The 24847-nt window shown below is 36.4% G+C and overlaps 1 protein-coding gene across 1 annotated transcript in view; it reads right to left on the bottom strand.

The window, feature by feature from the left end:
* Positions 1-24847, bottom strand: part of EPHA6 (EPH receptor A6) — an 894187-nt gene that overhangs the window by 287868 nt on the left and 581472 nt on the right. The window contains exon 7 of the mRNA XM_007459872.1: positions 18265-18430. Within this exon, the coding sequence (XP_007459934.1) occupies positions 18265-18430 (166 nt within the window). The remainder of the gene's footprint in view (positions 1-18264; positions 18431-24847) is intronic.

Here is a 24847-nt window from a genome sequence, read left to right as displayed (position 1 = left end):
CCAAAAAAAAAAAAAAAAAAAAAAAACTCTACAAACTAGAAAACCTATTTCATTTTGTACAACATACTTTTTCCATGGCTTATCCTGGAAAGCATGCTGCAGAACTGTGCAGCTCAATATATAACTTTTTCCATGGGAGCAGTCCTCCTTGGGCTTCTTTTTGATGACTTGGAACACTTGCTTTGAAAATTTTCCAGGCCAGAATAATCTTTTTTTTCCACAGTACCCTGTGGTGTGGAACTCCAGGCTTTTGATCGAGAGTACGTTTAATTGTGGGAGCAGATCCAAATCTGCCTCCAAAGGACAATCTTTGCTTTGCCTGCAGCCCGTTTCAGTGCGAATGTGGGGAGATTTTATTTTTGCATGAGCAAAAATATTGGTTGGGCATCTTGGCTTTAATAGCAGAAAGATTTCTGCATCTTCTTCATCTTATTTTTAAAGCACTTGCACCATCCCTCAATACAAAAATAGAGATTTCACATTCTAAGCACTCATTAAAGACTAACCTTAAAATTCTTAGTAAGCATCTCTTAGGATATCTGTTCAGCCCTGTCTCTGAAAACTGCCTCTACCCCAGGGTAGGGCTTTGGAAGACTGTTCTCTCTGTCTCTGGCTCCCAGACATGAATTGGATTAGGGATGGAGATCTGACTCAAACTGGGCCACTCACAGTCTCTCTTCCAGGAATTTGGGATTAGGATTCACAGTGTTTAGCAATTTTGATCCATGACTGAAATGAAGCAGAAATGTGAGTTTGCAAGTCATGGGGCAGATAGATATCCTTTCCTAAATGAACACAGATTCAGGGAAAAATAGTCTTTCGAGAGAGAAACAGAGATGAGTGGCTGTGTAGAACAAGAAAAAGACTGGCTGCTTTCATTTCAAGAGTCTTCCGATTTCTTGTTTCAGTCCTTTTTGAAGCCTAGGTTTACTCCCCATGTTTCCACTGTAGTCCTGTCTGGGATATTGTTGTATCTCTTTTTCCTTAACTTAGCTCATGGTATACCACCATGGAAAAACCACCTTCAATCAGTGACACTTTACCTCCGTCAGGTCTTCCGTCAAAGGTTGTGGTCAGAAAATACCACATGAAACAAACTTCTCCATTTGGTGAAAAAGCTCTGCTTGAGGCCATTATCCTCAATGCTCTCCATGCATATTTCCTATAGCATTTGTGCTTCATATTATAAGAGCGTGATCACTTCTCTATTCTCTGGCTGCTGCCAGAAATCTCAGAGGCAGAGATGGTGCACACATGCATCTCAGTAATAATTATCAAAACAAGACTTTGTTCCTTCTTGTTTTTATGGATCTAATTTTCTACTTCTAGTTCTAAGTTATGAAACATTTTGTACATGTGTCTTAAACTGCCTGGAATGTTTTTAGGGAGAAGAGAATTGCAAGTAAAAGAATCAACAATCCTCTGTTTAGTTAATCAAGCTTTCCGAGAAAGCATCCCCATAAAAATTAAGGGCAATTTAGATATGTTAGCATATATGTGGGAAAAGCATTCAGCAAGCATTCAGTTTTCTCCCTAAAACATGAAATGTGACTCTAACTATAATTCTCTCTTAACTCTAATAATTGATACTAATGATTTAGATTAGTTATATATCTGTTTGGGTGTGTTCTGTTAAAGAATATTCTTGATTGAGTAATTCTAGATGATTAACAAAAGGTGTAACAGAGGTCACTTCTATCCCCTTTAAAACACATGAGAAGAATTTCTAAATTCCCTATACTTACTAGATTGACTGATTCATTTGTTAAGTACTTTTCCCCCCCTGGCAATGGAGGTGCACATATAAAAACTCAAGTGAGTTTTTCTTTTTTTTTTTTTTTAATGTAAGTCTTTTAAAAAAATGTTTTTAGTTATTTTATTTATTTATTTATTATTTATGCATTTACTTTTGGCTGCGTTGGGTCTTCGTTGCTGCGCTCAGGCTTTCTCTAGTTGCGGCAAGTAGGGGCTACTCCTTGTTGTGGTGCGCGGGTTTCTCATTGCGGTGGCTTCTCTTGTTGCAGAGCACGGACTTTAGGTGCGCAGGCTTCAGTAGTTGCGGCACACAGGCTTAGCTGCTCTGCAGCATGTGGGATCTTCCCAGACCAGGGCTCGAACCCATGTCCCCGGCGTTGGCAGGCGGATTCTTAACCACTGCACCACCAGGGAAGCCCAAGTGAGTTTTTCTACACTGCTTCTCTTCTGAAGATTGACAGAAAGTATTCTTCTCATTGCTTTTATTTTACATACTGAGTTTTGGCATTCTTCGCCTGTCCTAATCCCCCAATTTCCACAGTATAAGCTATTGGAAGTCTGAAGCTAAGGTTGCATATGAGACTCCCTCAAATATCTTCCCAGTCATGGACTAAGTAAGATGCCCCTTCTCTCCTTATGTATGCAAGTTCTAAGGACTTAGAGGTCTCTGGATGTCACAGATCAATGCAAAGATAGTATTACCCTATCAACTTCCTATTTACTCACTTGTGGCTTTCATTTTCTGTAAATACTAAAGTATTTACCTTAAGCAGTCAGAACACTGGGGAAAATGGTGACAAAGACAGTTTCATGTGAAGTTTGTTTTTTAAATAAAAACTTGTTAAATTTATATTGCCTGCTTCTATTAATAATCTCAAGGGTAGGGTGGAGTCTAATCATGAATGATATATTTTTATAATCCATAAAACTATTGCTGAATTCAAGCAAATAGCAATTGTAAAGGTACATAACTTAAAAGAAAATCACCATGAGTGTTAACTGGGTATATTAACTGCATGTTTATGTTTAATACAATTTGAAATCTATCAGCACAGTGGACAGTTAAGCAAGAAGAGAGAGGGAAAATGACAAAAATACAGCTAGCTAGCTATAAAAAGATGCAGCTCCTAAGACAGATAAATACAAACAGTGAGAAGTGGGTCTCTAATGGACAGAAATTAGCTGCCAACAATTTAGAAGGATTCAAAAGGCATTTTGAGTTGCAGTACAGAACATGACAGAAGAAAGAATGTGCTAAGGGCAATTAGATAACCCTAAGGCTCCTTGGTATATTTCCACTTGGTGCTCTGTCTGCCAGGCAACACAGGTTTATTTGGAAAAGAATGGAGTATCCCTCTTTCCAGTCATTATGCAAGTAAAAATGTGATTTCATAAAAGTTCAAAAATTCTCAAACCTGCATCTATTCCATAGTTTGAAAAAGTAAAATCCTTCCTCAAATAGGATATTCCATGCTTATTACTTATAGAAGTAATAGCATAACTAATACCTATTCTGAGTCAAAATATAGTTTTCAATATAAAGATAAATGTGATTTTCTGTGGGTTGCTTATTCTTTTGCAAGGAAATCAGTTGTTCAGTTATTTATTTAATTTTAAAAATTTATACTGGGGTAGGTGGCTATGGGTACGTAAATCATGTCATTTCTACTTGAAAACTGAAGAGGATTCCACAGAGGGTAACCTAAGGGAGGTTTCTTGCCAGAATTACATTCTTTTTATTCCTTCTTAATTTTCTTTCTTTCTTTCTTTTTTTTGGAGATGAGTGGCAGCTGATTCACAGCACAGGCTCATTCAAAAATTCATATTGGACTCAGTGAAGGAGTCCCCCTCAGAGGAAGGGTAGTAATTATTATAATAACTAACACTTTTAAAGTGCTTATGTATGTAATCCACAGTCCTAAACACTTCACATGTATCAACCTATTTAATCTTCAAAACAATCATATGAGACAGTAGTATTATTAGCTTCACTTTATAATTGGAGAAACTAAGGCACAGAGAGGTTAAGTAACCTGTCCATGGTTATGCAGATAGAAGTGGCAGAGCCAGATTTAAATACAGATAGTCTAGTTCTAGAGTTTGACCTCCTAACCATTATGCTATACTGTCTGTTGGCGTTAAGACTTTTTGTAATTTAAGTATTTAAAAGAAAGGTGGCCCAACCCATAAATAATTTGATTACCATTGGAACAGGAGAGACAGTGGTTCTGGGTCCACAAGATAATGTTGTTGGAATGGAACTGATGGAGGCTCCCTGACTTGCCTCCTATGCTGGCTAAGATCGGTATCTCACAAGTTCAAGTGTGGAGCTTCCTTGGCTGAATCCAGTTCTTCAGTGCGCAACCCCTGGAAGGTCAGCTCATCTTGGGGAATCTCACTCATGCTTATATGTCACCTATAAAAATTAAACAAAAGCTAACACTAAGACTAGCCAACTAGTCTCAAGGGTTAGCTAATGGGCATGAAAAATAAATGTCAGAGGGAGAAATCAGAGAATGACTTGATTGCCATTGTAAAATGTCTACATGCAAGAAGATAATAAAGAATAATGTTTTGTTTTGCTTTTTGAATGAATTAATTTTTTTTTTTTTGGCTGCACTGTGTGGCACATGGAACTTCCCTGACCAGGGATCAAACCCATGCTCCCCCTGCAGTGGAAGTGTGGAGTCTTAACCACTGGACCACCAGGGAAGTCCTTGTTTTGTTTTTCAAATACAGTTTTGAATTTACTAGAATGGAATGTTAGAGTTGAAAATTAATACCAATAAAATCAGTATTAATAACCAATACTTACTGAGCTCTAACCACATGAGTGCTGGATAGTCTGCTAAGTACACATGCTGAGTCACTGCATACTCAGAACAACACTAGAAAGTAGGTGGTATTCTCTCCATTTTCCAGATGTAGAAACTGAGGCACAGGGAGGTTAACTGACTTGCCCAAGGTCTGATATCTAGAAAGTGATAAAGATCCAAGTCCAGGGTTCAATACAAAGCTTGAGCTCTTTTTTAAAAAATTGATTAATTAAAAATGTTTTTAAAAAATTTTGGCCGTGCCCCGTGGCTTGTGGAACTTTAGTTCCCTGACCAGGGATTGAACCTGGGCCCTCAGCAGTGAGTGTGGGGAAAAGCTTAAGCGTTTAGCCAAAATTCTTTACTGTTTCTTTAGTTGTCTATTTGTGAAATATCTGCCAAATTGAGTTGCTCGAATCAGTTGCTATCATAAAAAATTTCCTTGTTCTTTATGCTTTCCTTTATGCTTGTTCTTTATATCTTTCCTCTTCTTCAAGACCAAGGGCAAGGCCCTTCTCTATGAAGGATTATAAATTTTATTTATTTCTGGCTGCGTTGGGTCTTCGTTGCTGTGCACGGGCTCTCTCTAGTTGCGGCGAGCGGGGGCTACTCTTCGTTGCGGTGTGCGGGCTTCTCATTGCGGTGCCTTCTCTTGTTGCAGGGAGCAGGCTCTAGGCGTGCGGGCTTCAGTAGTGGTGGCTCACGGGCTCAGCAGTTGTGGCGCATGGGGTTTATTTGCTCTGCAGCATGTGGGATCTTCCAGGACCAGGGATCGAACCCGTGTGCCCTACACTGGCAGGCAGATTCTTAACCACTGAGCCACCAGGGAAGTCCCCCAAATTAGGATTATAGTGAGAGTTAACATTTCACGACCACAGGAGGAGGGAGGCACTCCCTAACCTCCCCTCAGCTTTACTTTCCTTCAGAGCACTTCTCATCATCTGTCTTAGATGGAGTTTTCTGGGATGCAGACTCTGCAGTGGGGCTCTGCATGCTATAGGTTTACTGAAGAGTGACCTCAGTACGGACACATGGGGCAGTGAGGGAAGCAGAAATGGGAAAATGGAGCAGCTGAACTGCGATGTGGTGGCTACGAAGACCTCAGCCGACCTCAGGGAGTTCTGGAGTTGACTTGGCCCTTCACAGTTGTCCTGAATTGAAGTGATGGGACTAATCTTTGTGCCTCTCATTGATCAGTCTTGAATTCTGACTGCCCCTGGGGAGAGGAGATGTCTCTGGGGCATTCAACTTCTTTTGGACAGAGGCAATGTTGGGAAAGGAATTCAGCTGTGAGTCTTCAGCAAGCAGCGGTTCCATGAACTGAAGGAATAAATGCCTGGGTCCTGAAGGGGAGATTGAGGCAACACACCTTAGCTCTGCATCGCCTGACATTCTAAATATCTTACTTATTGCCTGTTTATTGTCTCTCTCCTCTCTAGAATGTAAGCTGTGGAACAGCAGGGATCTCGGTCTGTTTCTGTTGTATCCCTAGTATGTAGAATAGTACTTAGTAAAGAATACAGAATGGGTTCTCACAGATATTTGTTGAATGAATCAGTGTACAAACAGATAAATACATTTCTAGTTTCTTGATGAGAAAACTAAAGCTTAAACAGACTAAATTGCCCTCCTTAGGTACTAATACATAGGGAGTAGCAGAGCTTGGATGCTGGTCCAGACTGGTCTGGAGTGGAGAAATCCTCATAAGCCAAGATACCAAGTCCTATGTTGCCTACCTGAATGTATCATTTTCCTTTACCAATTAGAACAAATAACCAAGTAACCTAGCCTGGGACGAGTCAGTGAAACATTTGTGTGGCACATTAGTCTTGGCGTCTAACTTTGCTTTGCTAACATATCACCTTTACCTCTATGATATCTAGATTCATGAAGTTTCCCAGATAACTTAATTTCCACGACTTTTTCAATATCCAGGACTGACCAATTTTCGCTGAATGTTTGGCATGGGGTGGCTCAGCTCCAGTTTTCTCAGGAGGCTCTGGTGAGCAGGTCATAATTCACTGTGTCTTAAAAGTCCAGAGACCAAATATGAACTGTCAAGGAGAAATATGCAGGCTTACACGCTGGCAGAGAGCAAGCATGTGTTAGAATTTAAATTGATAATTCCCAGCGTTCCAGCGCCTTGTGTAGGTGAATTCTTAAGGCTAAAATAGTCTCTGGGGAATTTGGAAGTTATGACAGCTATAGGTGTGACAATGAAAAAGATATTTGGAAGGATTTATTTTTAGTGTGGATAAAATGAAGGTGAGGAAATAATTAGATGTGTTAGCAATGGTTCCAGGAAAGTCCATTATGGAAAGCTTGCTCTGATTGCCTTGCCTGTCTCCAAAACTACAAATAACTGGAAGAAAAATAAAAACTCAGGAAGGTTTTAGCTTCAGTAGCATGGTAAGGGATGGCATGGTATGGCCCCTGCCTATGAATCCAGCCCCTTAGCCTGTATTTCCTGTACCAAGATCATCACCCCCATCATTCCTTACTCCTATCCTTGTACCCTCTGATGAAACTGCTGGCTCTCTAATTACAGTGTGCATCAGAAATACTTGGAGTGCTTGTTAAAACAGAATGCTGGGTCCCACCCCTAGCCCCCAGAGTTTCTGATTCAGTAAGTCTGAGGTGGGGTCTGAAAATTTGCATTTCTAACATGTTCCCAGGTGTTGCTGGATGCCTCTGGTGCAGGGTTCACATTTTGAGAACCACAGTCCTAGGCATATTGAAATTCTTTCAGTTACTAGAAAGTTCCATACCCTTTCATCTCTACGTGCACACACGAGAGACTCCCCAACCCTCTTATCCCACCCTCCATCCCCATCATTTTCACAGCCAAGTTTTATTTAACTTTAAAGTCTCCTTCAAGACGTTATTTATTTTTGGAAGCTTTCCTTGACACGTTTGTTTGGATTTTTCTCCTTGTGCCCCTCGAAGCATCGCATGTAACCCTGTATTGTAATCTTGTGTAATTATCTGAACTTCTCAACTAACTTTTGTGAAAGTCAAGAACAAGTTTATTCTTTTCATCTTTGAATCCCCAGTGCCTGCCTTTATATCTGGCCCTCATTAATATTTTTGATTGAGTGAAGGAGTGAGGAAATAAATCGAACAACTGAACATTCTTCTGCCTTCTTTAGCTCTTGCTGCTTCCTTTCAAGTGCCCTTCACTTTCTTTCTCACCATGTCAAATTTGGAACAAACTTTGTATCAGATTTAGAAATAAACCCTTTTACTTCCAAGGATAACTGTTTATGCAACACTATTGAAAACATTGCCAATTTCATTCCTTCATCTCAGAATGAGAATAGGAAGTGTGTAAAAATGCATAATATATGTATATTATATATTCATATATAATATATGAATAGAAGTATATGTATAATGTATAGGTATACACATATATGTATATATAAATATACATATGTATGCTAACTTCATTAAGTCATACTGCAATGTTTATTGTTTACAGAAATGCTGAAACTGATTGTTGAAAAAAATCATTTAGTTTGCTCTTCTGTTTTGTATACAGCATATAGAACTATTTAATTAAAAAAATACCTATAGTGCAAGAGCATTTTTTAAAGGATGCTCTGTTTTCCAAAAGCTTAAGAGAATATGGATTCAGTTCGTTGTAAATCAGCTGTTTTATAACTGGCAGCAAGGTGGCCACTCTCTGCTTCTTTGCCTGTTGCATAGTCGGTAATGCGCTCACGCATGTCTTGCTCAGGTTTGTGCACACACAGCTAAATCTTTTAAATGGTTCCTACTATTATTTTGCCAAGAATTCTTATTACTCAATTTAAATTCACTGAACTACTGTTTCCCTTGAAAAAGTAAAGTGTAACGCAAATACTTAAGCTGCTTCTTGATTCTTCACACAGGCCTTGGTAGAGCTGGCTGGGTTTATTTTATAAACATCTGTCCATTCAGTATTGGGACTTCACAGTGAGATAAAGGCAAAAGCAGATAGATGCCTTGCATTGGGTTAATACACATTTAAAAATATGTTACGTTAGATAATTTAAAATTATTTTACTGCATACTGGTACCGTGGTAAGTACAATTCAAACTATGTTATATCTTTATGTTTTGACATCGGCAGATAGTATTTAGTATTTATGTACTTTCCATAAAGTACTTTTCACCTGACTTGGACGTTTTGACAACTCTTTCATTCAACTCTCAAATTTTTTCAGCTCTGGAAACGATGGACTACCTGGTGGATAGAATTCAATCGGGAAATAGGAAATAAAGCTATGAAAGGAACCAAGGCCCTGTGCTGTGTCATCCTTGCAGTCCATGGCTTCTAAAGAACACTTTCATCCCAGCATCATGTGTTTCTACCCTTTGCCTGTATGAACCACATCTATGTATTGCCACTGGGCATCACCCTACAGCTAGCTGGAACTACCCTAACGCACTCTAGAAGCAACGACTGAACATCACAATACTCCCAACGCTGTCCTGAGAATAGTAAATGATCATGCAACAGATGAGGGTGAGAGGTCAACCATAATTAAGAAACATACGAGCAGTTCCAGATAGGTTCCATATGGTTATATTAAGAGATTAGGTTTATCTTTGCTTTGCCCTTTATGCTTTTCTAACAACTAAAATATGACATTAAAAAGCCACTTTACAATAGAAGTCAATACAGCTGATTTGTGTAGTCTAAAGAATGGCTCTAAATCTTCAAGTATTACATAGAGAATATATTTTTCACTAAATTTGGAGCAATTTAAAATGTCTTAAGGACGTTTTTTGCTCTGTTAAAGAATTCAAGGTTGAAAAGTCAAATAGCTTGACAGAAAAATTCAGGCAATTTATATAATGGCTGATAGAAACAATCCATCTCATCTCAAATCAAGTCAAATTAAAATTAGACTTTGGGAATGACATAAATAAGGAACTCTGTTACAAGAGTCTCTAGTGAGGTTAGTGGTGAGCTTCTTGAAGACAGAGAACATATATTATTTATCTTTGTTTGTTTTTTTTCTATTTTTCAGGTACATGCATAGCAATACATGAAGTAAAAAATGAATAAGAAATGGCTCCTGATCTCAAAAAAAAATTCTAGTCAAGGGATGATGGCTTATATCCCAAAGAAATCATATTTTTCTGTATGTTGCTGCAGGTTATTGGCTTAAAATAAAACTATATTCTGTTTTAAGAAATAGATCCATTGCTGTTTGTTAGTTCCCTTTTAAATATGATCCAAATTGTAACACTGCACATTGATATACACATTTTACAACTTCTAAGTACCTGTTAATAGTGAATGATTTTCTTTCCAGCCCATTTAGCAAGTTATAGTCTTTAATATTTTTCATATTAAGGCCTTCAATCTGTCCTATGGTACATAAGCCCGGTACCCATCATTTAAAATCTTTTTTGGATCCGTGCAAAACTGAAGCAAAATATTTTTGTCAATGCAGGCTTCTTAAAAGGAGACTTCCATTTGCTAGGCAAATAGTTACTCTTCATCAAGTCCCAGCACATTTAAGGTAATCAGACTAACTGCATTATTTTGCCCCTTTAGAATGGCATACTAGGTGTACCATGTGTGCATTAATCCATAAGTCTACATTAAAACACATATAACCCTCTGAACTTGATGCATGATGATTTGTAAATAATTGTAGTTTTCTGAAAATCAAACACATTTTATTCTAAGGAGGAATATAATTAGTTAAGGAAGAGTGGAGTATTGGAGGTAAGAATAAGAAATAATCATGTAGAAAATTAGAAGTAATGACCAACCTGAATAAGAAAAGTGAAAACACTGAATGGGTAGAAAGGGAACTCAGTCCTGGTTCCAAGAATAAAAAGAGTCTAATGCCATAATACCCTCATTTTAACACTTACTAGCTGTGAGGACCTGGTAAGTTAATAAATGTCTTTGTGTTTGTTTTCTAATCCATAAAATAGGCATGATAATAGCACCCCCTTCAAAGGTTGTAAGTATATTAGTAGCCATAAAGAATTAAATAGTGCTTCAAGCATAATTAGAACTCACTAAATATTATCTATTTTTATAAAATATCAATGTTAGAAGTTACATTAAACTTCTATCACAACCTCCTAACCAAGGCAGGGATTTCCTTTATGACATGCTGAATAAGCATCCAGCTAGCTTCAGCAAAAAGTCTTACAAGAGGTCTTCATTGTATCGTAAGGTAGGCCAATTTATATTCAGACAACCTAACTGCTAGAAAATTTTTCTTTCCTACTGATGTTTCCGTTTGGACAGCTATGGCTGCCAACATTGAAAGTGTGCTATTGACTGAAGATTATTTCAAATTAAAGTCTTATATACTAGAATTCATCCTCCTCTGGGTAGACTCATAAATATGAAATCTGCCTCCTTCTTGATTAATTAACTTTTTCATTACTCCACCAGGGTCAGCTGGCCCTCTTTCTGCTTCATGCTTCACCATTAATAATCATCCCCAAATTTCTGGCTGCTGTTAATAATGATGTAGCTAATTTCATCCTTGGTAATTAAAGCAGTACAGATTGGGTTTCAACCAATAGACTGGATCAAACATAATAGAGATTTTTTTTAAAAAGGTGTGTAAGGAGGGATATCTATTTAACAACAAAAAAGTCATTTTACTCTACCTCAAATACCCCCCAATTTTAGAATTAACAATTAATTTGTAATTAAATTTGCATGTATCATGTTTTTACATGACTCAAATCAGTTACAGCTTGTTACCCAAAATATAGCAAGCAATATTGCTTACCTGTGGCAAATAAAATATTTGATTCTTTCTTTTTCGACTGGTAGGCAATATGCTATTCTTCCATATTTTGAAATTACACATTCTTCATTTATTTAATTAAATGTGTATTGGAAACTACATTTAAGACATTTTATGAGACACAAAGATACACAGGTGACAGTTCTTGACCTCAAAGTGCTAGCAACTTAGTAAAGAAGTAAGCCCTCACACAATAAAATATTACAGAAAGTCTGAGGAAAGAGTGATTACTTCTCACTGGATTGATCAAGAACACTTCAGGAGGTGTAGCATGTAAGCCGGACTGACTATTTGTAATGTGATAGGTTTCTGAATATGCCAGCTGGAAGTCACAGACACAACTTAGATACGACAAAGATTCAGAAAATTTCATGCATGAGCATTTATACATTTTCCCAGGGTATATGTTAACTAGAGGAAAATAGAACAGAAACGATGTCAACTTGGATTAGACTGGAGGAAGACTTGAATATTTGTTGAGAAACTCACATTTTATTCAGTAGAAAATACCCAACGATTTGGAGTTTTTAAGTGTAGAAAGTTGAGTATAGAAAAATTAGTCAAATGAGGGCATGAAAAATAGACTAAGGAAGAAGAAATTAGAGACACGATCTTGCACTTTAATTTTCAGGATCATTTCCATACATAAATTGTTAAAACTAATCAAACTGCTTAAATATGAAACCATACTAAAAATAGCTAAATTTTATGGGTGTTTTTAAAATAACTAAGTGATTAAATTTATTCATTTGTATCAACATAACACTTTTTGTATAAATGTGTAAGATGTGGCATAAGATTCTAATTCGAAACACTTGCCATGATTCAGTAATTTATACTTTGGTTAGTTAATCATAATGACTTTTATGTGGTTATTTAAGTGATATAAATCTAGTCCATCATTACTACTTTTGGTAAATAATGGTATATTTTAAAATGTTGACAGATGTGGCTTTGGTGCTACAGAAGTGCTTCATGTAGCTTACAGGTAAAAACTTAAATTTACATATTATTAAAATTTAAGGTGTAATTAATCTTTTCAGGGAAAAGGAATTCATTGCTTATATGCTGGCTGTGTATTAACTCTCCTGGATCATTTGGATAACCATTAAGGCAATGGAAGAGATAAATTACGTGTAAAATTCCAGTTTTCTTTTAAAAATTGGCTTTAAGCTATGGATTCTCCTACCTTTTGATAGCTTCACAAACTGTTTTACAGTATATAAGTAAAATGTTTAAGTTGACTGCAATCTAGCAGGATATATTTTATTTTGGTTTAAAAAATGAACCCATAAAAGTATTTTTTGTTTCTGTAAAATTACATTTGAATATTAGATAAATCTTGGTTGTGTTTTAAATAAAAACAAATGTTTGACTGCTTTATCATTAAATTATTTCTTTTTAACAATGTACATGTAATTCTAACAGATGATTGTTAAAATTGAATCAAATATGTTTTTTCAAGCAATTTGTAAGGATATGGATAACATTATTGGTTATGTAGATAACTTTTCTCATCTTTTTCTTCGTTGAAAAGAAGCACATTTTCTCCAGAAAATAAGCTCAGAAATAAAAACAAATATGAGGCAGATAAAATTTTCTGTTGTTTCATTCATATAAGCCAAAAAGGCCTGTACTTGACAGTGTGTATGTGTGCGTGCACGCCAGTGTGTGTGCATGCGTGTGAGTGTGTTTGATACTTTGGGACATAATATGGATTTTATATTAATTTTGAGAAAACTCTTATATTTGAGAGCTTCTAACACCTATCTATTGTTCACCTATCTTTCGAGAAGATCCACATGGAATATTTATATATTCTTACTTTCTTACTACTGATTCTGTAGTTTATTGTAATTTTGTTAACTCTATTCCAAAAAGATGGGGGGATCAATTACAGTACCTAATAAAAAGGCCTGTACACAATAGCAGTTCAATAAATGCTGTTAGTGAACATAATATTTAGCTATACACTATTAGTCCTAAGAGAGATTAGCAGACATATGAAATGTCCGTATTGAAACACAAAAAGAAAGTGTTTTGTGACTATATATGAGTGACTTTCTACCTACTTATCTATAGATCTATCAGTCAATTCTCTCTCCCTTGTTCTCTCTCTCTCTTCCTATATAACATAGGGAATGAGGTTGTTCTATAGACTTAGGAAAAGAGGATCCCAATAGCTATAGTTCAAGTAGCCTCTTTTTATAGTGCTAACAGTCATAGTACTCTTTAAACTTGCTGGCCAGTTTCCACTAGCATATTCTGACTCTGGAAAAAAATCCAACTTCTGGTCTAAAAACAGAGCAAGCAGAGTCACGGTGATAGCTCCTCAGAACAGGAGAAAATATTTGCAGATGAAGCAACTGACAAAAGATTAATCTCCAAAATATACAAGATAAGCAGCTCATGAAGCTCAATAACAAAAAAACAAACAACCCAATCCAAAAATGGGCAGAAGAACTAAATAGACAGTTCTCCAAACAAGATATGCAGACTGCCAACAAACACATGAAAAAAACAAACAACCCAATCCAAAAATGGGCAGAAGAACTAAATAGACAGTTCTCCAAAGAAGACATACAGATTGCCAACAAACACATGAAAGGATGCTCAACATCACTAATCATTAGAGAAATGCAAATCAAAACCACAATGAGGTATCACCTCACACTGGTCAGAATGGCCATCATCAAAAAATCTACAAACAATATGCTGGAGAGGTTGTGGAAAAGGGAACCCTCTTGCACTGTTGGTGACAATGTAAACTGATACAGCCACTATGGAGAACAGTATGGAGGTTCCTTAAAAAACTAAAAATAGCACTACCATATGACCCAGCAATCCCACTACTGGGCATATACCCTGAGAAAACCATAATTCAAAAAGAATCATGTACCACAATGTTCATTGCAGCTCTATTTACAATAGCCGGGACATGGAACCAACCTGAATGTCCATCGACAGATGAATGGATAAAGAAGATGTGGCACATATATACAATGGAATATTACTCAACCATAAAAAGAAACGAAATTGAGTTATTTGTAGTGAGGTGGATGGACCTAGAGTCCATCTTACTTCATTTTACAGAGTGAAGTAAGTCAGAAAGAGAAAAACAAATACTGTGTGCGAACACATGTACATGGAATCTAAAAAAAAATGGTTCTGATTAACCCAGGGGCAGGACAGGAATAAAGACGCAGACCTACTAGAGAAGGGACTTGAGGACCGGGGAGGGGGGAGGGTAAGCTGGGACGAAGTGAGAGAGTAGCACTGACATATATACACTACCAAACGTAAGGTAGATAGCTAGTGGGAAGCAGCTGCATAGCACAGGGAGATCAGCTCAGTGCTTTGTGACCACCTAGAGGGGTGGGAGGGCTGCACAAGAGGGAGGGGATATGGGGATATATGCATATATATAGCTGATTCACTTTGTTATACAGCAGCAAGTAACACAACATTGTAAAGCAATTATACTCTAGTAAAGATGTTAAAAAATAAATGAAGCCACTATGTTTGTAGAGTACAAGTAATCAGTTAAGAACATTATAATTTTGAAAAAGAATTGTTTCATATTTTATATTATTGTCTCATTGGTTGTTAGCAAACTAAAAGTTGAACAAAGTAAAATAGGTATGGCTAAAGGGAATGACATTGTAAACTACTTTGTTTTGCTTGTTTTAAAAAATTTGAACTAGACTATCAAATGAGAGGGTACCTAATTTCACCTCCCCATTTCACACCCCATCTCTATGCATTATAAAGTCAGTTAATTAAATAATACACAAGAGAGACTTTAATAAGAAAGTTGACATTACAATAGTTCAGACAATACTTGAAAAACAAAAGCTATAAAAATTTAAAAATGCACTAGGAGGGTATGTAGAGAAAAAGACTGATGCTGTCAGTTTGGATTCATATCATTATATTCCTGAATTTATAGTAAACCTACGCATATCTTACTATGACATTATTCATTGAAATTCTCTCCTGGATATAAACAGCATGCTTTGAAAATGCAATTTAAAGTTGACCAGATAAAAAATGATCCTTTAAATGATTTTTCCTCAGGCTGTAAATCGACTTGGGAGCCACTCTATGCACCCAAACTCCAGGTTTACACAAACATATTTTTCAAACTCTTCTCAAATGCTGTTGTCTCTTCAACAGTGTTATAAAAGTCACTTTCATGACATTTATAAATCAGTAATTCAGAATATGGTTTTTGCTGTCTGCTGCTGCTGTCAGGTGCTTCTAGGGTTCTAATACTGCACCTCCACTCATTGGTGATCAGATTTTGGTAAAGCTACTTAAGTTTCTAAAAAGAGTTATAATCTTAGCAGAATTAAAAAGATAATTTGTGCAAACTGCTCAGCAGACAGTCTTGCACATGTTACTGGTCATGTTACTCCCTAATTAAAATCCTCCCATGAATCTTCAATATCTTCATAAAGCGCAATAAGCTTAACATGGCCCAAAGAGCAACTTCGTCTTGTTCTTGGCCCCTGTATATAATTCTCTGCTTTTAGCTCCCACCATTTAATTTTTCATGTCTCCTCACTGTAGTCACACCAAATAGTTGGCTCTTCTTTAAATTTTTCATGCTGTTTCAGGTCTCAGTGCTTTTGCTATTCCTTTATCACCCTTCTTTAAAGAATGAGCCACTGCTCATCCTCCAGACCTTCATGATCTATTCATGCTGAATTAGGGCAACTTCTCTATGCTCTCATAGCACTCTTTGCATATCTGTCTGGTAGTACATGTCATTCAACCTTGTATTTTTTAATTGAAACTTTCATTTTCCTCCCACAAATCTAGACTATAAATTATGCAAAGGCAGAGGTTGCAGGTCTTATTACTTTTTTATCCCCAGAGACTCAGGCAGAGTACGGCACATATTAACTGTCCTATATATTTTTCATCGAATGAATCAATATTATACTGGGTCATTGTAAGTATGGGACCTTTCTGCTAAGGAGTTTCAAAGTACTTATCTTTCACATAACATCTGAAAGAATTCTAGTCCTGAAAGTACAATAAGTTGAAATTTAGAGTTAAAACCAAATACAATATTTAATATTTAGATCAGAACTTATGTTTTCTTATTAGACTAGACTGTTCTGTCTAAAAGTCCCAGACAAACATAAATGAATTATCTAGATTTAGACCTATGAGTTTGAGAGTACATTTCTGACTTGATGATATAATACTCAAAAATGTCCTACTTTTAAAAAGTTAGGTGGATTTCTTCATCTGTGAAATAAGACACAATAAACACACCCTGGACAAGACAATGATGTGACTCTTCTCTGGACCAAACTTTCCTTGAATTGTGTCCTTGGCTTTGCACCTAGATTAAGTCTTGACATGTGGGCAGGGAAGAAAGCAGTCAATAGGACATAGCAGGGACAATTTTTGAATATTTTATATTGCTTTTGATTATGGAGTTTTGTGATAACTACACTCCCAATAATTTCATCTCTAGCTTGAAAAGTCAATAGTCTTCAGTGGGATTACAAATGACTATCACAGATATTAAACATCCAGGTTATAAGTATTCTTTTTATTCCTTTGTTTACTTTCCCTCCTTAAGCTGTATTCCTTCTTAATTAAATATGTCAGTGCTTTTCCACTCTTTAGTTAGATATTGTTGTAACGAAAAAGTTCTTATGGATCAACGTTGTTCATTAACCTAAAAACAACAACAAAACATTCCTTCTGTCATATAGTTAGAAACTCACATAGCTTCACTTTCAGGGAGTGATAAACTGGGGGAATTGTGGCTTAATCAGTGGTCTTACCATTAGCATTTTATAATTCCAATGGAAGGACTTGGCAGGATGGTAGAGTACTGACCTTGGAAGAAGATAGCCCTTAGTTTCCAATTTTAGCTTAGCTTTCTTACTAGCTGCATGAATCTGACAAGTTGCTCAATTTCCCTAGGCTTCTGATTTCTCATAAGTAAAATTAGGAAAATAATACTGGTCTCATTGGATGTTGAAACGTTTAAAAGAGACAACACATGTAAAATACTGCACATTATTTTTGGCGCCTATGAGAATAGGCTCAATAAATGGTAGACATTATTATTGTTATTCATAAATAATTTTTACAATAAAGTTGCTATTCTTGAATTCTTATGCAAATACAGGTATTTTAACAGTGATGGGAAGAGAATTTTATTATAATTAGGTATTTAGATATTTTTCCATCAAAGTACATAGCAAAAGCCACCTATATCATCCTTACAAAGATAGCAATGTGATGGATTTCTAAAATTGAAAAAATAATTCAATGGTAGAACTGGGTTTAGAACGAACATGACATTTAATGCTATGTTACATGACTCTGGAATGCCTCACTCCCCTCTTCTCCCATTTTCGTTTTCAATATGTTGATTCTATGAAATTAATTTGAGTTTCTAATCAAGCCCATGCATCTAATATTTAAACTTATAATGTGCATTTCAGGGGAGTTTGTCTCCTGGCCACTGTTTTTATTGATCTAATATAACAAGCCAAAGCTGTATAATTTTGAACTAACTGCTAAAATCATTTGCTCATGGCTTTACTCTCTTCCAAGTATTCATTAGTATCACATTATGATGCCAAGACTGGCAGACAATTAGACTAACACCACCCAGTGAGACTCTCTGTGTTGTGGCCTGAGTGATGAATTCTGCATAAAGAGACAGATTTAGGCCACATTACAACTGTGGTAGAGCAAGGCATTTCATGAAAATATTTAACGATAGCACCAAAGCATTAACTGAAATGACTGTATGAGTATTTACATGAACAGAATCCTGCATGATGAGACTATTCAAAATTTGGGACATCAGATTTTCAACTATCAGGTCACATTGGAACCACACTAAATTAACATCTTATTTTATATCTTTGTGTGAAACTTACTTTCATCTCCTGTTTCAAACTCAAACTTCTGACTGTATCCACTGTACCCTGTTGCAGTCCTCACTCGGATATGAAAAATGTACTTGGTGGCTGGCTTGAGACCTGTGATGATGGCACTGGGGGCCTTGGACCTCGTGGAGGAATAGGAGAGCTGCTGCTCGTGGTCCTGGAGACAGAAGAGAAGGGGAGTGAAGCAGGGTTATTTTCCTTTACCTTGAGACACTGTAAAGTCAAGCTGAGGAATTCTTCTCTCTCAAAAATACTGATTAAGAACTGGTGCAAGCATGGTTTTCCATAATTTAGTGCTTTGTTTTTCATCAATTATAATGCGTATGATATGGTCTTGATTTGGAAACTTATTAAGAAAGATGATGATCTTGTATTTTTGGTGATTTGGATTTCTGACCCGACTCTAAGGAATGGTGGTGGCGTGGAGAGCACGTTTACACAGAATGGCAGCTGCATCTTGAATAAAATGGGCACATCAGATCAGACCGGGCCAGCAGCAAGCAAGGAGCAAGGGTGGGAGAATTCAAGTACCCGCTACTCACTTCTACCCGCAGGTAGTGCCAAAATGCCGGCGCTATCCGTGGGTAGACCTGTGGGTGAAAGGAAAAATAAATTAATTGTTTTTTTAAAGTTTGCAATCTTTTATCCCGAATCAACTGCATCGTTCTGAAACTCAGTGATTCCCCAGTAGTAACACTGAAGTTGAAGCAACTTAAGGCATAAAACGATGAAAATTTTCCTTTGAGGGAGAGTTGACTCCTCTGCAAAATACCACAGTTTACTTTGTAAAGATGTACGAGATACATAATGATTGTGACGTAGATTTTTTTTTTTTAATCGAAAACAAATTTATGGTTACCAAAGGGAAAAGGTGGGGGTGGGGAGAGGGATAAATCAGGAGTTTGGGATTAACATACATGCACTACTATATATGATAGATAACTAACAAGGACCTACTATATAGCACAGGGAACTCTCCTCAATATTCTGTGATAACCTTTATGAGAAAAAAAACCTAGAAAAGAATGAATATATGTATAACTGAGTCACTTTGCTGAACACCTGAAACTAACACACATTGTAAATCAACTACACTCCAATAAATTTTTTCTTAAATACACACCCACACACAAAAATGGTACATACTTCTTATTTTCAAAGAATCTTCTGGGAGTATATGTTTCAACTGTGTTGACTTCTTGCCCTCATTTAATGCAGCCAGAAGACCCTGGGCTTGTGTCGCACCATGAAGCCTTTGTCCAGTTAGCTGTTTTTATTTTTATTTTTTATTTATTTGTTTTTTAACATCTTTATTGGAGTATAATTGCTTTACAATGGTGTGTTAGTTTCTGCTTTATAACAAAGTGAATCAGTTGTACATATATATATATCCCCATATTTCCTCCCTCTTGCGTCTCCCGCCCACCCTCCCTATCCCACCCCTCTAGGTGGTCACAAAGCACCGAGCTGATCGCCCTGTGCTATGCAGCTGCTTCCCACTAGCTATCTATTTTACATTTGGTAGTGTGTTTATATGTCCATGCCGCTCTCTTACTTCTTCCCAGCTTACTCTTCCCTCTCCCCGTGAGGTAGATTTTAAAACGGTCTGCCTGTGAGGGAGCATCAAAGACACAGCACAGTATGAAAGACAGCACACCCCAGAAATCAGCAGGACTGGAGGCTTGGTTCCCAGTCACCCGTGGTTAAATGCCAAACTATCTCTTCTCACTAACAGGAACCACAACTGACTTGGATGCCCTCGTCATTCAGGGTCTTTTAAGTGGGCTGTCTTGTCCACCACCTCAGAACAATTTACTTGTGCCTTTAAGAGACTGTCCACAATATGCTGGTAGTGGGAACACATTAAAGTCAATACTGTTTTTGTATAGTGTTATTGTTCAATAACTTTATAATGGTGTTCTAGTACGGTATCTGAAACAAAATGTTTTTGTATGAACAACTCTTCTAAATTCATAGGTCAAATTAGGCTACCAGGCCCCTGAGTTAATTCTCCACTATTCTCATTATAAAATATCTAAAGATAGAGATTCTCAGAGATGGAAGTGACTTTCAAGATCATTAATTAAGTCACTCATTTGATTCTTAAATTTGATCTATAATATTCCCATCAAGATTTCATTTAGCCTTTGCCTGAAAATATCTGTTGTTCAGGAGACCTTCCAGGCAAAAGAAGTAACCTACATACATGCAGAATGTATCAAACTGCATTTATTGTCTGGTGATGCTATAAGATTGAGAACTATGAAAATCGTTTTCCTTAAGCTACTTTTGAGAAAAAAAATCCTTAAAGATCATTTTAAAACTTTATAGCCTTATTTGTCAGAACTTTATATGCTACATGGTTATTCTCTGCCTAGCTGAGGAATTGAATTTGTCATCTATACCCCAAATACAACTGTTTATTAAACACAAAGTACAAAGAAAAATGAGTTAACAATAGCAACATTTTAAATAAAAAAGACAAAACAGATAAATTGTAACTTATATTTATCCCTAGGTCATTTCCAGATTAGAAAGTAAATAAATATCTGCCTGTTATAAAATCCAAGAAAATAAATTCTATAAAATCATTGGTGGCAGTAATTATCTGCTAAGGGCCTAAAGAAGAAGCTTTCTAAGATAAAGGCCTTTATAATTAGGGGGTTTAACACCCGTATTGTGGAGAAAGAAAGTTTGTGTTCTATTGGAAGAGATAATACTGTTTCTGGTAGAAATTTGTAAAAACTTTTGGATTGTTCATTCTTACATAAAAGAGGAGAATACTCCACCTCTCACAGAATTTTCTGCAACATTAGAGTTATGGGGTATTCTGAGTAGCATTGCACAGTATGAAATTATGATTGAGAGAATTTTAAAATCCTGAAAAAAAGAATTTAGTCTTATCCTTAAAGAGAGGAGATACAGATTGAAAAATTTACTTAGAATGGCCCCATAATAATTACACATTATGTCTTTGCTGCTTCACAAAACATAGCTAAATAGTAATTTATTACTCAGTAAAGTTACAGGGAGCAAAGGACTCCTTTTGCAAATAGCTTTTAGCATGTCTGCTGTTATACAGAAGTGTATCTGTAGCTATATCCCTGGAATAAAAATCATTAAGTAGGAAGTATGCTTACATGGTTCCTCAGCCTACAACACAGCAGTGCGGGGGCAGCTGCCTCGCCTCACATCTTGCCTCCTTGGAGCATGCCAAGAAAGAGAGCTCAGAGAACAGTCATGAGAGTTCCTCCTTCCAGAGCATATCAGCCCCCTCTCCTCCTGGTGTTTCCAAGCTCTTGGAAAACTAAGTTAGCACTTACCCATGAAAAGCATAGGGCACTTACTGTCCCAGAACTTTGGCTAATTGCCTTTCTCCTGACACATCAACTCCAATTCAAAGTAGCTGTCACCAGATAGAGACAGTGCTTTGCTGCAGAGCCATCAAGATCTCTTTATTCATCCATGGGGGCTCAATTCTGAACATGCTTGAATAGGGTATGTGTGAGAGTTTTTCTAGAGTTTGTACCATACGGAATTGCTATTTGTGTAATACCTATGTCTTCAACTTTCCTAGGTAATACATTCCATTGTTCATAAAACTATCTTATAAGTTTTTTACCCTTGCTAAATCCATAATAAAATCTTCTCGTTCTTACTATTATTCATTTTAGTACTTTCTTTTTTTTCTTGATCAAGCTTTCCAGAGGCTTGAACCAACTTTTGGCTTTATTTCTCTATTGTTTCTTTGTTTTCTATTTCATTTAATATCTGCTCTTACTATAAATTATTTTCTTTCTTCTTTTTTTGTGTTAATTATATTGTCTTCTAACTTTTTACATTTCATGCTTAACTCACTAATTGTCAGTACACCTTTTCAAATACAATTTAAGTCCACAAATTTCACTCTAAGTACTGCACTACTGTACTTCATAAGTTTTCATGATATATTATCAACCAGTTCTGAGTATTTACTAATTTCCATAAATACACTATTTTTTTTAGTCTTCGTGGCAGATCCAGGATTATTATTTCACACTTTTAAGGGTCGAAACAGGTTGTCAGGCAGTAAATAAATGGCATAAAGTGAAGCTCCAAAGGCATAACCCCACGGGTTGCAAAGTACACGGGACTGTGGATAGGAGAGCACTGGCAGTCTTCTGTACTGAGAAGCATTAGCTCACTGGCTGAATGTGAAACAGTTTTTGCACTAATTCCCCTTGGATAAGCATAAGTAATCATATCAACCATGGGACAAATCATTTAGTAGCAATGCACTTTAATGTACTGTTATGTATATCATTTCCTAAAATAAACATATATACAATTTCTATTTTATATATTTGTATTCACATATACTAAAAACATAGTTCAGAACTATAGTGTGAACACAGAGCATTCACTGTCAAACAATATGCATGTATTACTCTCTAGAGGTGTACACTTTTATTTAAGGTTCTCTTCTCAAGGGCAGAGCCTGCAGCTCAGTCTCAGGAATTGCCCCGTCCCAGCTGCTGAAGATCTAGGTTTTCCTGGGAGTCTAATCTTATTGTTACATTGAACCTTTCATTTGCTTAAAATACTGACTCTATGTTTTATCTCTATAGATGTCAACTCTTCATGGTCACTAACAGGTATGTTCTTACTAGAGTCTGGACCCTCTTAGCAATCTGAATCTGAAAACTAACTTAGTTAAAAGCAATAGGCTCAGGTGTCCAGTCACTATGGCTGCATCTTTCTGCAACCAGAGGTAACATGGTCTGTTATCAACAGAAGGCAGCATGTAAAGAATTCTGGACTAGAATTCTCCTGCCTTGGCTAGATTTTGGTTCTGCTTCTATTATGTACCTTGGTAAGTCACCTTCAAGACTTTGATTTGCTCATACAGAAAATTCATTCATTGCACCGACATTCACGGAATGCTCTCTATGGGTATGGTTTTAGGGCTCTATAGTAGATCTGGCTTACATAATCACCAAAGTTCTACCTAAGCAATTATATTCTATAATTTTTGTATGTTAGAAATACAAGTCCGCTCTCTTCTGCTGTGACTGATTCTCATCACGCCTCATCTTAATCTCTTGAGTTTACCATCTCACTTATGGAAGTAGATGCAATAGGCCCAGAAAGTGGTCATCTTTTAGCTGGTTTGCTTTCTCTTAAAGTCTTTGGGTCTAGGGGGTTTTCTGTAAGGTTACCACATTGTTGTATTTTTAAAAAATGTTAAACTAATTGGATTACATATGTGATTAAAAATTACGTTGTAGAGTTTTTTTGTACAGATATATAGATCTAAATATATATCAGCAATCATAAGATAACAACCATGATTTATGCAGTGCTTTACAATTTGCAAGGTGTTTTCACACACATTCTTTATGTAGTACTCATAATAATCTTGTGAAGCAATAAGAACTGGTAATATTTTTAGTCTCACTTAGCATATGATGAAATTGGTGCAGAAAGAATAAGTAACTTACCAAAGCACGTCACATAACTAGTCAGTGGCTTCTGTTAAAATTGTGCTTTTTCACGATCCAATTTAGGCAATTTATGTGCAGGGCAAAAATGCTTATAAATTAGACTTTGAGCCAAGGTTATTTTTTTCACACTTTATGTTCTTGATTATCTGATCACTAGAAATAACTTCAAATTTAAGACAGACTGTGAACCAGATAGTAATGATTTGATGGCATTAGAATACTTTTATATTAATAGTTCCTCAGTGGTAGAAACAATTTTCAACATTGAAAATTTCAAAGATAAAGTTATTTTCTACTAAGGTTAACATATCCAATCATTCTGCCTTTATTTTTTTCTATTTTGATATTATGTCATATAGGCAGATTCCAGGAAATTCCAAGGGGCTTATAATTCACCCAATCTTCCAAGGAACATAAAATATTCGTGTTTGGGGCTTCAGAATAGAATTTTTTTGATAAGGTCCAGGAGATTCTTCTAGAATTTTTTATGTATGATGGTACTCTACATGGCTTTATTCACAGAACAGTACTAAGAGGACAGACTAAAAGCATTGTTGGATTTTCCTTTATCCTTTCAAGTCATGCCAAGTTTAAGTCATCAGGAATAGGTAAAAGTGCTATTAAAAATTAGCACTCTACTACCACAATCGTTATTTTTTAATGAGCAATGTCCTAATTAAGCCAATGGTAAAGCTCTTGTTCTACTGGCTAGGAGATTGAAGCTATAGAGTCCTAAGAAAAGAAAGAAGTGGATATTAATAGCTCTGCTAGGGGTCATCTAAGTCGTTTTTTGTCTCTTTTCTCTTTCCATTTTTGTGTCTGTCTTTCTTACCCTGCCTCTCTGTCACACATACAAACACACACACACACCACACACACACACACACACACACACACACACACACACGCATTCATCAAACAATTCATGACAGAAGACTGTTGAGATGTCTCCATAATAATCATCTCAAAACTAAACAAATTACAACCACATTTAGAACATGATTCATTATCTGCAGAAAGATATTTTCCCTGATGAAGCAAGAATTGTACAGCCTAAAAACATAAAGTTTGAAAGGTTATCAAAGAATCCT

The sequence above is a fragment of the Lipotes vexillifer genome, unplaced genomic scaffold (genome assembly GCF_000442215.2).
Source record: "Lipotes vexillifer unplaced genomic scaffold, Lipotes_vexillifer_v1.1 scaffold448, whole genome shotgun sequence".
Taxonomy (NCBI): Eukaryota; Metazoa; Chordata; class Mammalia; order Artiodactyla; family Lipotidae; genus Lipotes; species Lipotes vexillifer.
This window is presented reverse-complemented; position numbering and strand designations above follow the sequence as displayed.